Here is a 16383-nt window from a genome sequence, read left to right as displayed (position 1 = left end):
TTAAAGTATTTTCTTCACAAATTATATATATATACATATATTTATGTATATATATATTTATAAAGAGGCATCATTCTTTTCCATTATTATACATTTATATCCAGGCGGAGCACACCGCACACGCACTAAAACACACACACACTCACACTAACCCCTCTACACACAGACTAACTGCATGACTTGTTTGTCCAACCCGACAGCTGCTAAAATGTGCAAAGGCCAAACTGTGGTGTGCACGGCTCTGCCCGAAGTTCTGAAAAGAAAAGGAAAAAAAAGTGCTGACATAAAACACCAGGAGCCAACCATGACCTCCTGCTTTTGCAGCCGTTGATTCCAGAGTTAAGTGTAAACCAGGTGATTGCAAACAACCCAGAACAAGAACCAACACTTAAACAGCGACATGACATATTTGATTTAAACACAACCTTGTTTTTGATTGACATGCAACGACACAATATATTTCGCCTCCCGTAACAGCAGTTAAAACAAGTTTTGATTTTGGAAGTGAAAAGTGTCCCGTTATAGCAAAGAAAACAAAATCCAAATAGAAATAAATATCCACAGTTTTTTTTTTTATTGTCTCAAAACTAAACTTCTTTTTCTTCTGTATTATGTGCAAGTTCTGTGCAATGTCGGACTCTCCTGTCTTTTCAAACAAAACACGCAAAAAAAAAATCAGCTAAAATCAACTGAAATTCAACAACTCCCCCTCCATGATAGTTAAGTCACCAGATGGAATCAAAGGTAAGAAGTCAATCCAGCGGCAGGCCAGCGTGTGGCTCTGCTGCCGGAACATTCAACAGTAAGAAGGCTGGAGATTTGAAGAAACAAATAAAATCCCCTGCAGAAACAATACAACTAAAACCTTTCCACTGCATTTGAACAAAAACACTCCAGTTGCACTTCAAGTTTTCACCACTTGGCGTTTCTTGTCTGGGTGACGCAGGTCTCGTCTTTGTTTTTAAACCTTTTGATGCCTTCCATCGGTGATGAAAAGCAATGGGACGAGCTCTTCATTCTCATAAATGTGCAAAAATGTGAGAAAGTCACATGCTTGGTAAAGTGAACTGACCCGGACCAGGCTTCAGCAGCTCATGGTGGGGTTTGTTTTGTTTCTTTTACACATTTTAAGTTCAAACAAAAGACACAGATATCTAGCCATGCTTTAGAAAATACATCCCTGACTTAAAGAGACCACAAAGTCAAGAGCGTTAGTGATTTTTACAGAGTCACACTTTGGTGTTTCACACATGCATTATCGCGTTGGGTTTTTTTGTTGTTTTTTTGCATGCAAACCTCCAAAATGCCCAATAACTTTTATTAATGTTTCCTCTCTGTGCAGTATAAGACATATTTTCATCATCTTCGTAGCTGTTAATGGACAGGAGTAAAGCTGACATCAGCAGTTTCACCTGCTCCTCAGAAAAACAGCTAACGCTACAATTTCACTGTTTTTATTAGCTGTGGAATTCAAGTGATTTTTAGCAACGCCATCTGCTGTTCAGTGAATCAAATAGAGAGACGAAAGTTCTTAGGCAAGAACAACAGCAGCAGACTTTTACTCTACGCTTTTCTCTGACAATTGCTCAAAATATCATTCCAAGAACCAGTCAACATGAGCGGTCTCTTTAGCAGACATGTCCCTGTTTGTTCTGGGGACTGTATTCTCACCATGTTTACTATGAAGCTGTAGCTAAGCCTAGCATGCTACTTGGCATTAAGACTCTAAACAATAGACCAGCCAGCTGTGAACTGTCCAAAAGTAATAATATCTGTCCACCTGACAGTAGAAGCACAGCATTTAACGTTCTGATGTAAAAAAAAATCAGTGTCTGTGGTCGGACATTATCGTCAGAGGACAGAATGCGCAAAATATAAGCAACTTTAGCTCGATACGTGTTCTCTAATACAGATGTTAAAGTGAAAGCGACCTGTCTTCTCCAACAAACCACCAAGCAAATAGAACACGTTTTATAAAGTGTCAAAATCTCACCTACACCTCCTTTAATTTGCCACAAAGTTAACTTCAATGAGGCTTAAAAAAACCCATACAATTTCTATCACCAAACACAGGAGTTTGTTTTTCACGGCAGCCACTCAAACTCAACATATCTTTTTCACTCTGCCGGTTACATAAGACAGTCAAAAACCAAATAACCACAATTTCAAACCAGTTCATAATCATTTTTTGTCAACAAAAAGCTGCAGCACTTTCATCAACAAAGGCTCAACTAATGTGCAGTTAGTAACAAACAACAACAAAGAGTGACAAATTTTGGTTTGTCTTTTTTTCTGCAGCATGAAAGTTGGTCTAATTTGTAATCTGTTTTTTTTAAGTCCACAAGAAAATAGTATTTTTGGATGGTAATGCCCTGTGTGCTGCAGATATTGCATTCTGTCTCTTTGTTTACTGTAATACCACGCTGTATACATCAGTACTGTCTCAGTACAACAGCAATGTAACTTCACACTCACCAAAAAGAGATCTTCAATCAACATAACTCTGACCCTGGAGTGAATGCTGAAAAGACAAAACTTCACTCCCAGGAAACAGGCTTCAGGCTCTTATTTTGAAAAATGCCACTTCCAAAAAGTCTCTTATTAAAGCTTCTGTTGCAGAGCTGAGTTTGGTGATCACTGGGCCTCCGGTCTAGACCCAAAACACAAACACACACTTTCATCCACGGTTGTCTAAGAAGACTCCCGTAAGAAGACTCAGAACTCACTCCACACCAAAGGAAGAACTATTTTGTTGAAACGACTGCAGCTTCTTTGTCACCAGCGTTCATTTTCAGGTGTTCATCTGAATCAGATGAAGTGGTTTGTGTCTGTGTGTGTGTGTATCTGTGAATATGAAAGTCTATGAAGTGTGTGTGAATTCCCTGAAGGTTCCTGCCCAAGCAGCTGCACTGTAGCGACCCCTAGAGGCCCTGAGACAGTAAAGAAAACTCATCTTAAAGCAACATTATGTAACTTCTTCATAATCAGGAAGAATGTTATTGTTTCTATTCCCACTCCAGGACTTTTACGTTGCACTGTGGCACTTTGGTGAGTGGCTTTGTTCTCACACATCAAGTGCAGACAGGAATCTTAACATTTAGTAAAAGTTCTAAAAGTTCTAGCTCTCTTATTCTTTATGAAAAAGTGAAATATTTTGGTTCCAGAAGCCGAGGAATGCCAGGATTATGAACGTCTGAACCAGGTCTCAGGTAGTGAGGTCTTTGTTTTTGGATCCTGAAAGTTACATAGTGTTGCTTTAAAAACCATGACCTGTGAGTGAGGCTCGCCTCTGACTGACACCAGAGTTCAGTGGAAGGGATTTTCAGCAGCAGCTGAAACAAAGCAGCAGCAGAACTGGGACCAGAAGGATTTTTTTTGTAGGGCATGTTGGTCAGTTTTGACACTGGTCCCGGTCCAGATGGATTTCTTTACTGCAGCAAATCAAAACTCCGATGTACAAAAGGTACTTTTTTCTTCTGACAACCCTGTGACTGCTTTTTCACAGCATTGATGAGGATATTTATTTGCCTTTTGGCAGCAGATCTGTGGACAACCTCCAGCCCATTACAGAGCAGACTCATTTTCGTTGTGACAGGAAGAAGTGGTAATTGTGGCCTTGCCCTCCTTGCTGAGTTTCAGGAAGCTGGGTTTTTCTATCACCACTGTTGCAGACGTTTTGCCACTGTTGGGATTTTCCAGCGCTGTTAAGGCCTTTTTCTCTGGGGCTTTGGCCGAGTCGCCGTCCCTGAAAATTGCACACAAACAAATTTACAACTGTTTGAACGCCGGCCCATTCCGAGTGTTTACTTTTCAAATTGCCTGCAGTCTACTTTAAACTGCTTCTCAATGGCAGCAAATGAATCAGGGCAGGTGGTGCTCTCACCCGTTGCTAGGAGATGGGTACATGACCAAGAAGCAAGCGGTGAAAAATCCAAGAAGGGAGCCCCCAGAGGCCACCATGGGGATGACACGTACACTACCGACAGCTTCCACCACCGCACCAAGAGCTGAGGCTACCAAGATCTGACTGATGTACACCTGCAGAAAAGACAAAGCACAATAACAGATTTATATGAATTATATGAAGTGCACACGGCATGAAATCATCTGTTCAATCCAGGGACTATGTAAAAAAACTGACCTGACATGATAAGATTGCACAATCGATGCCAAAGCCCCGCCGAGAATTACCAGGACTGTGCTGGATGTACTGTAGGCAAAAAATAAATCAATAAAACAAATCAAAATATTTACAACTACATCTGGTATTTTAATTCTAAAAGTTACTCATACTTTACCTCTTTTACTTCATGATACTGTCCCAGTAGAGCGTAAGGACAGTAGGAGATACTCATGGAGATGATGCCCATGCTGCTGATCATCACCATGGCAACATATACATTTGGGAAGATTGCCATTACAGCCGTTCCTGCAAGTGGACAACACTTAGTCCCAACTGACCCAGCAGCTGTTCACCTTTGAGTCTAATACGTTTGTAACACCGTGTTGTTCATACCTATGGAGAAACTGAGCGTGCCCAGGATGTAGATGACCTTGATGCTCAGGTCAAAGTTATCAAGGTACTTCTGAAGAATCGCTGGAAAATAAATGAAATCCACAGCAAGGTAAGAGATTATTATTAGTATAATGTTCACAAATTTTATGACAATTTTTGTTTATTACTGTTTCCTGTTTTGCCTTGTTTTTGTAATATCTTTACATTTCTACAGTAACTTTGGTAAATCTTTACCTTTACCAATATTTATGTAATCCAGAAAATGTTTCTGGGCATAATCACCCTATGATTGGACGTATGTGTCAGTGTGTTGTTACCTGAGCACGTAGCTGCAGTCATAGCATAAATGACCAGGCCCCAGCAGCCCATCTGGACGCCTTTGTGATAATTATCCAGCAGAGTAGAGTTTAAAGGAGCCTGAGGGGAAAACGAAGGAGACAAGAGTTTGAGCAGAAGAGGAGGCAGAAAATTACTGGAGTATTATTAAATTAAGAAAGTAAATGTAAATTATGGGAATCTTTTTAAATTAAAATCAAAATTATTAATTATTTCCCTATGGCCCACTGCAGTTCATTACCACATGACCCATGGACTGGTACCAGTCTGCGCACCAGGGTTTTTTTATAGAGGGTTAAAGTTAATAAGTTCCATATGTTAGTTTATGCTGAGGTTCCAGAGATCTTACCGTGGGATCTCCGTTGTAGATGACTTGTCCCATGAAGTCGGTGAAAAACACAGCCTCAGCAATAATAGAGAACCAGGTGAGTAGGTGACAGAGACACAGGCGCAGAAGCTCTGGAGGCATCTTGAACATGGAGAGCCATAAAAGGCGCACTGTGGTTTCCACCTGAAGTGAAATGCGGAGAATTTACCAGTAGCTCATCCACAACCAAACATGATGGGAACAAACCACAGCACTGGAACTGATTTGATTAAAGTATCCGTGCTCTCCTCACCTCGCCCTCTTCACTCTCCGTGTCTCCACTGGACGAGTTGGTGTTCCCACTTTGGTGTCTGCTCCTCTGCCTGCTCCTTCTTCTGTGTCTGGCCTCCACATCGTACAGGTCGTTCATGCTGCGGGAAGGCTTGATGAGAAAGGTGGCGTTGGCCCGGCGGTAGCGGTAACGATGATTCCCTATCCGACCGTAGTAGGAAAAGGTGCAGGACGGCTGACGGTAGAAGGTGTGACGGTGGCGAGAGTGTCTCATGGAGGATCCTGTACTGGCAGCTGTGACGGAGCAGACATGGAGGTGAATTAGTTTGGAATTTTGGCTGAAAAACCATCGATTGTGTGATGCATCAAAGTAAGGTTGTCAAGTGATTTAAATCTTCAGTCCAACTAATCACAGAGTAGCTGTGGATTAAGAAGGGTTGATTAGTCAGGATTAATCATGACTAATTGTGATTAATCAACTCTTCCCCTCAGTGTGTGTAAATGACAACATGTGTATTGTCTGGTAATAAGAGCAAGCATAAGTGGATTAATTTATTGAATATATATTCTCATGCTTAACCCTTTTTTTGCCAGCCTTACTTTAAGGACATTTGTTTGTATTTTTGCACAGTTCTCAGCGTATTATACACAGGTTCTAACCTTTGACCATCCCAGCTCTGTGGGCCTGCCCTTTGGAGCTGATTCTATTGGTGTTAACTCCATCAGTGGCAGCGATGCCGGCCAGCAGCCGCCCGTTCAGTGTCCGCTGCTCATTGAGCTGGTTGTTGAGTAGCGCCTCCTGTCCATCATCGTTCTCCATTTCTTGCAAACAAGCAGAGAAGCGGGAAGTCTTGGGGGCGCCAGAGTGCATCTGGTGGTGGTGCTGGGTGTTCTGGGGGCGGAGGAAGTCTTGGCTTCCTGCACTGCTGCTGCGTCTGATGTTGGTGAAGCGTGCGTGCGGGTCGACGTGGTTGGGGTTGAAGAAGGAGGAAGTGGTAGGTGGTGAAACATGATATGGCGAGAGGCGGTCGGCAAAGATGGAGGGCTCCAGGTGGCACAAGAAAAATCCATCATGGTCCAGGTGGTCGAGGGTGCAGTCTGCCATGGCCAGAACGCTGTCACTTTTACCTGAAGATGGAAAAGGAGAAGATGAGTTATTTGGAAGCTCAATGACCTCAGAGGAGGAAACCAATCAGTCTCCCTGACATCTGAAACAATTTAAATTTAAAGATATTTTTTTGTGTCACTCGAAGCATCCTTAATGTAACAACTAAATAAATTAGAGGACTGAATGAGACAAAGATCAGTCTGTGTTCTTCTTACTTCTCACGAGTTCCACCTCTAGGAAATCCATGTCCATGTCTTCTCGTTCTGATTGTTCATCTTCGTAGGGGTCGTAAAGGTCGTAGCTGTCCAACGTCTCGTCCTCTCCGATCATTTCCAACTTGGGAGCAAGAAGACTAGTCCGTCCATTAGCTGGTAGTTGCTGGTTGTTGGGTTCGGGCGTCTCCTGGAAGGAGAGAAAGACAGAGAGACATTTTTCAAACAAGAGTTACGCTGCTTTAGAGTAGTGTGTTAGGAGGCATTTTTCAAACAAGAGTTACGCTGCTTTGGGTTGGATCTAAATATCAGCAGACATAAAGTACCTGGTCGATTCTGTCGTTTTGCGGTGAGTACTGCTGTTCCTCTATGCTGAAGAGATGTAACACGACAGACACGCTGAACAGGACAGCGGCGAAGAAGAACAGGATCTGCTCCTGGGATTGGAAGGCTTGTCCGAGGAACGTGTGTGTCCAGTCCAGACCTCCCAAAGCGTAGCCCAGTGCACCACCGAGACCTGCCAACGGGGTCCAAGAAACTACCTTCAACAGCAGGTTCAAAAGACGTTAACGTTTTATCGGTGAGTGCACACCAACCACACCTGCTGAGGCTGCATGGATGTTGATCGCCATGTCCTGCTCCTCTGCGTCTGCCACGTCCAGCAAATACGCTCTGATTGGTGCCTCGTTGGCATCCGCACAGAAGTCCAACACCACGACTCCCAGTACGGTGAGGACGATGCCGATGGGTTGTCGCCCTTGCTCGTCGCCCATTGACAAACCTAAGGAAGAAAGACGGCAAATATTTGTATAGTTTATATATATATATTTATATAAACAGATAATATCAATGGATAAATTGTTGGTCTCCACCTTTCCCTGCAGTGGGAGTGAGAGGATCAATAATGTTTGTGTGATTTACAACTACAGCCCAACAAACAGCTCACACAGAGTGTGTGTGTGAGTGTGTGTATTTGCCTTTTGCTGCAGGAGCCTGAATGTCTTTGTAGGAAATGATGAATGAAATGTATGAAAGAAGGAACAACAAGCTTTTAAATCTGTGTGTAAGAAGAAGACAATGATGTGACGCTGCATGACTCTGCAGTCTCAGACCCATTCATGTGTGTGTGTCTGTGTGGACGCACTGGACTTACACTACTCACTACCCCGGCAGGCAGGCAGGCAGGCAGGCAGACAGACAGGAAGTGAATTGTGATTGGCCGAGAGGAGGAAGCAAACAGGAAGCATTTCCCTGTGAACTGCCTGCCTCTGTGTTCCCATGTCAACGCACAAAGACAGGCACACACACGGGCACGCACCCACACACACACACGCAGGTTGCTGCAGTTTTCCCATGTCAATCCATGTTGTTCGCGCGTATTTATATCCACACACAACATACGTACACGTACCAGTTCCCACTTTTATCATCCTATTATTTCTCTAAAACAAAGGCAGGTCATTGGTCACTGAGCCTCTCACTTTCCCATACGCATGTAGACGTTTAAATATAACCTGATCATACAATGATTATTTTTGAGTTTACTTTTTATACGGTCTTGTCATTGTACAACGAAACGTCTTTGTTCTTTACGGCAGAACCAGTGACATCACTGTAGCCTGATGCCTCCCACTCCCACAGGAGAGAATATTCACACACTGTGTCTCACTGGCTAACTCAGCTGTCTAAACTTAGTCAGTGACGTCAACTTAGTCAGCAACTTAAGGATAAAATACTGTAACTGTTAAATCTTCGAATGAATGGACGACCCATTCTACCACATATACAAATATAATCAGTATTATTATTACTATTATTGCTATTGTATTTAATGTTTGAGTACAATACTAAAAGCACACGCCTGATCATGTGACTGCCAGCTGTATGGTGTTTGTCCTCATCTGTTTAATCAACAGTCTACTGATGACACAAGCATCACTCTGTGTGTGCGTGTCAACGTATGCGTGCAGCGGCGACACATTATGCGGCTAATGTCGATGTAACCACAACTATATTGATGGAGTTAGCATCAGGTTGATGTCCGCTAACGCCGACTGACAGTTTATCCATTTATTGGTTTGGACTGGATGAGTCTGACCTTGTAACGACATTGATGACGTAACAGTCCATGACCTCCACTGATGTAATGACAAAGTCAATGCATGGACGAAGCAAACGGCTACATAAGTCGGCTTAACAAGGTCGGAAAGGTGTGAGCACGGAACCACAAAACAAAAAGAACCCAAAACAAATAGAATGCATACTGACCTATCAGTGATCCATTCAGAAACAGAGCCACTCCGATCAGTGTGCCTATACACAGAGCCAGGATGAAGGGTCTCCTCCTGCCCCAGCGCAGAGTGCAGCGGTCGCTGGCGGAGCCAATCAGAGGAGTGAACATGAGGCCCAGCACTGGACTCAGGAACCATGTCAGGCTGTAGTACTGTTCTGGAAGACCTGCAGAAACACAGACAGACACAGACACGCTGTATGACACATAGAGATGATGGACAGTGTAGGTTAAAGATTTGACCATGAGTCCAGTCCAGTGAGTTGTTCATCTCTACTATCCAACACAGATTTGCCTTCACTGACTTCAGGTACAGTCAGCCAGAGATGTTGGTCAACTAAAACCCATCCACAGTAAACATCATCACCCTCATCATCTGACTTCACTGACTTCAGGTACAGTCAGCCACAAATTCTATATCTGCATTTTTTGTGACAAGAGACTTGAAACCTCCTCTCTGATTAAATGTATCCTGTCATCCACCAGGTGGTGCTAGTTCTAACTGCACGGAGGGAATCCAATAAATGAATTACATTCATGAAAATACACCAGATTTATTTGACTAAACTAGGAAAAAGCTTAAAGATTTTTAGTCTGTGGCCAACGGTGTCTTCCTTTAGTCTAGACTCTCTGTTGGAGCCCAAACAAAGAAGAAAAAGAAGAAGAAAGCCACGGCAACCGTGTACGAGGTGAGGATTAACGCACAAAGAGCCGCAGCGTCAACTCCTGAGTGGCTAATGCCGACAAGTGAAGACTCAGCGATCGTGTTTCACTGAGGTTTCTCTGAGAAACAGAGGCAGTTAAAAGAAGTCAACAACTGCTGCTACAAACAAAGATGATCCTTAAACAAAGAAGGGCGTCAAATTCAGTCTCTGGGAAATCTGGGATTTTCTCTTAAAATATGTGTAAAAGGAATCTATTTAAAATCTGTCGTATTATCATAGCAAAATACAAAAATAAAATTCACATTTTGATTATTTCCGGTTTAAATACCACATTTTTTCAACTAGGATTAAAGTCTTTAGCTTGTCAAAAAGGAAGAAATTATTTTTTCTTTTCTTTTTGTCCAGTTATATGTTTGGGCAGCATTGTTTTTCTTTCTCACTGTAGCCGAACTGTCAGCTGTTGTTGTTCTGTTTAGCTTGTTGTGGCTATTGTCTGTGCTATGTTTCACTGACATAGCAATTTGGACATGGCATAGTCATTTTGTTGCTTCGTTTATTTAGCATACGCTGCGTGAAAGATTGTTTTTACGCCACTTATTTGTAAACCTAAATAAACAAGAACAGCAGATGGTCATCAGCGTGTCCAGACTCCTCACTCTGTCCTACTTAAAAGGTTTGACAGCCCCCCCACCCAGACACTCTTCCATTATATAACTGAGCATCTGAAGAGACACAGGAGGCTGCAGCAAAGTAAAAATCAACTGATTTACAGAAATTAAATCAAACTTTTATCATCCTCTCACTGCCAAACTGTGATTCCAGCTGCCAGAGAACACACTGATGGACGTTTGGCCTCCGCGCAGTCTTTCCAGACACTGAAAATGTCCATTTACAGAACCCTGATCTAGGATTTATTAGAGCTGCAGCACTGAGAGGATGGGACGCTGTAATCTCACAGATTCGACAGTGATGATTCTTTAATAACATTAAAGATGGAGAAAAATGAGACCTGACTAATGTTAGGACCTGAAACTGGTCACAGGACACATTTGAATACATATATCAACACAATAAAGGACACGTAAAAAAGTCATCTAGCACAGTAGGTCCGGGTGGATCTTTATAAAATTCCAAAATGTCTTTGTGACACTGAATCTAGGTGAAAGTGTGATGTTTTTTCCTGCTGTTGTTGTTCTAGTGAGAAATTCCAAGCCATACTTAAACATCCATTTGAAAAAAAAAATGTGATGAGGTATTTGCACTGCCACCCACAGGTTATTATCTTGTCCTGATCCGACAACTGCCTCTGGAAAACATTTTTCAGTTTTACGAGAAATGTTTTCTTTTTTCTTACATAACAGTTCAAAGTCTCCTGGAGGAACTTAACCAGTGGTTATGAGCAAGTGCCAATCCACAGTGACATCAGGCTTTGGTTTGTAAATTGCATGTTTTTCACTTTGGCTTTTAAGCCCAGAAGAACCAGTGTTTGGATGAGATGCTGGAACTCAGGGAAGAGCAAACGTTTGATTCTCACTGGAATGATTGTCGTTCCATGTCTGGAGGTGAAGCCTGGCTTTATCTTCTATTTGAGACTCAATTGAACAACATTAAAAAAACCAAAACAGACACCGTGCAGTATTAAAAAAATGGAAAACAAGAAAACCTTTCACTGATGCTGTTTATCAATGGAAAACAAGAAAACATGAAAACCTTTCACTGATGCTGTTTATCAGATACGAGGAGCAGATGGATTTTTAATTCCATTTTCAACATCATCACCAGGTGAGGAAAGTTTCCACAGAGGAATTCTGGGAAGACTTTCATTACTCAACTATAATCCACAACAGTGTTGTTTTGCTCTAACAAATTGTTTTAGACTCTGTCACTGCACTGTGATGTAATATGTCAAATTCCCGACAGTGACCACAGCCAACACTGGTTACAGCCTCAGTGTATTTTTTTTCTTTTTTTAAGAATCCTCTACCGTTAAACTCTAGTCAGTGTAGAATCAAACGTCTCTACCTTGTTACTGTACATCAACAACAGATGTCAAACTCAGCTCTATTAAGCTTTGCTTGTTCCAGATTCAATATTTACCCAAAAGTGACTTCGTCCCGGTTTTTAATTTTGCCCCACAGTGACTTTGACTTTGACAGCGCTGCTGTACATCCTCTCTTTACCTCGACAGCGCTGCTGTACATCCTCTCTTTATGGTTTTTAATTTTGGCCCACAGTGACTTTGACCTCGACAGCACTGCTGTACATCCTCTCTTTATGCTTCACACTTCTGTTGACCTCTCACTTGAGACAGCCTTACACACAGTCTGACCCCTTGTTGCCAGGGTGACCAGGTCTTGGGATTGTGGCCGCCACAGAGACTCCATCACCTTAACTTCCTGGTGCCTTATATGGTCGTGTCATTCAAACTGAGTTTCCTGTTGTGGGGTTTGTTCAGACGGGGGAAAAACTTTGGTCCCATGCAGTGACACTCCCCCCCAGCCCCCCCACCCTCTCACCACCTTCACCTCTCAGCTGCACACGTACACACACACACGTAGGTTGATGTGCAACACACAACGTTTTCCTCCACATACACGATATCTGTCAAAGCGGTGACATGGTCATAAAGCTGGAGACAAAGAGGGAGAGAGGAATGTCTGTCTGTAGGTTTGTCAACATCAAAACAGGAAAACAGTCAGTAGTAAACAGTTCCCAGACAAACAAGACACAGAATACCAAAACAGAAGTCTGAGTCTGATAAATAATCATCTCTATTCCCACAGACGGAGGGAGGGTGAGAAATAGACTGGAGTAAAACTGAAAAAAAAAAAAAAAAAACCAAAACACGTACACACACCCAGCTAGGTTCCCACACTTCTCTAGCAACGTACGCAAAAAAACACACATTCGCGGGGAACAATACTGAGAGAACCGAGAAGCAGGAAGTATTTTAAAAAAGAAAGAAAAAGAAATGAGTGCAGATGCAGATATGGGGGAGGAGAAAAAGGAGAGAAGGAGTGTGAGAAAGAAACAATGACATCAAGGAAATAAAATAGAAAAGGCAACGAAAGAGAGAAATTAAAGTTGGGTTTTAGTTTGCTGATAAAAAAGGACTGTTGGAATCAACTTGTGAGTGAAAAAAGAAAATGTACAAAGGCACCCAGGAACAAAACGTTTCCTCCAGGCTGGGCAGAACATGAAGAAACAGTTCACTCTCCAAGTGCAGCTGTGTTGATGCGTTTTGGCCCCTAACATTACCTGGTTGTGATAAATGAATGGTTTGAGAGCCGTAAATATCCTGAAGACACTTTCCTGCTCTGTGAAATTCTCAACGACATGACGTCATCACGTCATTTCATCTTAATATCATTTAGCTCTTAAAAAAAAAAATCTTAGAAGCTAAAAGCAAAAAGGCAGAGGAGTTAAGGCTCCACTGAAGATGAATGGAGAGCAGACTTGGTCTCCTCCAGACCTGAAGAGACCGAGGAGATAAACCAAAGCAACCGTGTCATCTGGTACTAACGATAAAACCAGGAACGATGAGAAAACTTCTCCTTAAATGGTTCCTGGTGTGAAGACTGTCTGATGCACAAGTTTAATCTGAATTCAATTTAACCACAAACCCAAGTCTTGCACACGCAAACACTAAAAATGGATCTCAGCGTGTGATCGCTGAAAACAAGGACCTATTTTCTCGGGAGAACATCTGCAGACTTTATGCTCGCTCCTCCACATCGTCACCAAATGAACTGTGAAACCATCAAATCCCCAGCCCTCTGTCAGGTCGTTAGGGTCACGGGTGTTGTTAAATTCACATATACATTTGATTTTTCAACTCGTAAATCCCGTCCACCTTAAGAGATCTCTTTTGTAAAAACATTTCTTCGAAGTAGAACAAACTGCTTTCTCCTTCAAAGGGCCATTTGAGATCACTCCCATCCTGCTGCATATTTTCACAACAGTCGACTCCTTGTTTCCAGACAGAACCTGAACAAGGATTACTGTATCAACTGTTTCTACAGCAGCACCATAACTTCTGCACCCGTTTCCCACAGCGACGTGAAGTTTGGGAGAAAAGTTTGCAGACAGTAGCTTCTGTCCTCAACTCTCTCCAAAAACAATGTGTACTGTGACACAGTATGCAGTACACATACTGTATATACTGTAGCAGATTGTTATGGGGTGACCCCCCTAAAAGATACGAGGCGTAGGGGCCGTCAGCTGACCTCCAATGAGAGGAAGAGAAGCTGCATTTATCAAAGTAACGAACGAACGAAAACAGTTCACATCACGGATGTTCAAAGGTTTGGAAGGTCGTCCAGACTGGTTACTGTAAAAACATCTGAGCTGCTCCCCAGGTGCTACTCAGAAATAGATGGTTGGTGGAATTCAAATGAGTCACCGACAATATTAAAGAAAGGTTTTGATAAATAAAAGACAATAACATTTAGTACATATAAATATTCTAATCAAAATATTCATAATAAAAGTTAAATGGTCATGTTTTTTATGGTTCCTCTCAAACAGGGGACTACAACAAATGTTTCTCCGGAGAAAACAAGATATTCAATCATTTGGCTCTAAAATTACATTTGAAAAAAAAACAAAAAACATCATTTCTTCATGATCTCATCCCTCCCCAAAAAAAACATAATTTCTTCATGATCTCATCCCTCCCATTCTCCAGTAAACACAAAACAAACAATCCTCTCATATCCGGCTGAGGCGTGAGAAAAGCCCAAAGAAAAGTGATAAGCTGTGCCGCAAAGAGCCGGTGAACCGATGTGAGAGTGAGAGGAGGGCAGAGGTCATGGAGGGAGAAAGTAAGCAGGAAGGAGGGAGTGAAAGGAAAGGAAAGGAAAGGAGAGGAGGAAGCAGGTGTTTTATAAACAAAGCAGGGGAAAAGAGTCAGGTGCTTTATTCACAGAGAAGGGATGGAGAAACAGAAGGGAACAGAACGGTGTTTCAAAGATGAATTGATTGACATTGATATTTTTTTTATTTATGTTTGTCTTAATTCAACTCTGATCCAAAATTAGGACAGTCCTGTTCCCCAGCTCACTTCCTCCTCTCTGTTTGTGCTAATTGTTTTGTTACGTTGTTACGTCCAATAATGTGAATGTGAAATTAAATTTGCAGACGTTTGGCTGTGAAACCACAGTTGATCAATACCTGTGAAGTTGACACTGCTGCTCTGATCAATCTATTGATTGACCGGTGCACACCTCTGTGAACAGAGAACCTTCAAATTTGAATTATATATTTATTATTTAAATAAAGTAAAACCAATCCCTCTCAGTGAGTTTGTCGTTTCAAGTAAATGCTGAGTCATCAATTTTTGATTATTTATTTATTATTTAAATAAAGTAAAATCAACCAATCAACCCCCCTCAGTCAGTTTGTCGTTGTCAAGTAAATGCTGAGTCATCAATTTTTTTCTTTTCTTTTTTTACAAACACCAAGCGGATGTTTGTGAAGATTTAATCATTTCTGAGAAGTGATGGATGAAAAAAAGGTAAAGCAGAGTGATGGACAACTATAACTCCAATTTGTGTGTGTGTGTGTGTGTGAGAGAGAGAGAGAGAAGAGGAGAGGAGAAAGGATGAATGAGTCACACTAACTTCCCAGCAGCACTGGCTGGTGTGAACATCAATCACGGAGCAGACACACACACACACACACACACACACACACATACACAGCATATAGAGGCTGCAGAGCCAAGGTCATCATTAACAAAGAGCCAGCTCCAGTCAAACACTGAGTGATGTATAGATGAGTTCAGCCGTGTGGCCGAGTGATGAACGACAACAGAAAGACTCTGTTCTCTCAGTGTCAGTTTGGATTTCTCACACAGAATAGACGAACATTTAAAAATTAAGAAGATTAGAAAAAGGGTAAAGAAAAGCACCAAAGAAGTAAGTACACATTGGGCCAAAAATATCTAAAAGTTAAACCAGAGAAAACGCTGCACTTTTTTCAAATAAAAAGACTCGCTAAATGTTAGCCAATAAGACTATTGGAAGATAGACAGACACAAGATTACTAAGCTGAAACCTAAAGGCAGCAACTGTTTAAGGTGACTCAAAAATGCAGATACAGATTCCTCAAAATCAGTTTAAGAAACAATGTGCTTAGAAATGAAAGGAAAATGACAAAAACCTAGTTGCAAACAGGAATAGAAACAAGAGCCTGAAATATCCACTAAATGAATGCAGTTCCACTCCTCACTATGTAAAAGGTGGCATTAATATTGCATGAAGTCTGTATGCACACACACACACACACATCTGCCCATCAGCAGAGTTATGTAACAGCACTGCAGTGAACTGACCTCACACTGTTGGAGAGAAGCAGAGAAAACACAAGAGGGCGCTACGTTTTACATACATTTAAATAATCTCATCCAAAGCCTTATATAAAAGTATTAATTGTGCGCTGGTTTAAATTCCCTGCCATCTGTCGTTCACATCAATATGCAGCAGCGGAGGACTGACCTATCACGAACAGGAAGCTCCAACCAGCTTAACTCACTGCCCTTTCGCTAATAAAGCAGCGATCAATAAAGCCAATCAGCAGTGATCTGACAGTAATCCCATTGAACTGCAGGCACAGGAGTCCGTCGGAAAAAGGTCTCCACCAGTTACATGTATGTGCG

The 16383-nt window shown here is 42.0% G+C and overlaps 1 protein-coding gene across 3 annotated transcripts in view; it reads right to left on the bottom strand.

Moving 5' to 3' along the window:
• Positions 1-441: 441 nt before the first annotated feature.
• slc45a4a (solute carrier family 45 member 4a) overlaps positions 442-16383 on the bottom strand; it is a 34252-nt gene continuing 18310 nt past the window's right edge. For 2 of the 3 annotated variants that reach the window (XM_017041350.2, XM_025065085.1), the window contains exons 5-17: positions 9039-9227; positions 7372-7551; positions 7097-7287; positions 6774-6960; positions 6111-6578; positions 5473-5744; positions 5202-5363; positions 4834-4933; positions 4517-4597; positions 4299-4429; positions 4142-4210; positions 3884-4038; positions 3565-3745 (exon numbers count right to left, since the gene is read on the bottom strand). In XM_017041350.2, coding sequence (XP_016896839.1) covers positions 3565-3745; positions 3884-4038; positions 4142-4210; positions 4299-4429; positions 4517-4597; positions 4834-4933; positions 5202-5363; positions 5473-5744; positions 6111-6578; positions 6774-6960; positions 7097-7287; positions 7372-7551; positions 9039-9227 — 2366 coding nt within the window. Of the gene's footprint in view, positions 3746-3883; positions 4039-4141; positions 4211-4298; positions 4430-4516; positions 4598-4833; positions 4934-5201; positions 5364-5472; positions 5745-6110; positions 6579-6773; positions 6961-7096; positions 7288-7371; positions 7552-9038; positions 9228-16383 lie in introns of all 3 variants that reach the window. The other variant, XM_025065086.1, reaches the window with a different exon arrangement.

The sequence above is a fragment of the Cynoglossus semilaevis genome, chromosome 18 (assembly GCF_000523025.1).
Source record: "Cynoglossus semilaevis isolate Cse_v1.0 chromosome 18, Cse_v1.0, whole genome shotgun sequence".
Classification (NCBI taxonomy): domain Eukaryota; kingdom Metazoa; phylum Chordata; class Actinopteri; order Pleuronectiformes; family Cynoglossidae; genus Cynoglossus; species Cynoglossus semilaevis.
This window is presented reverse-complemented; position numbering and strand designations above follow the sequence as displayed.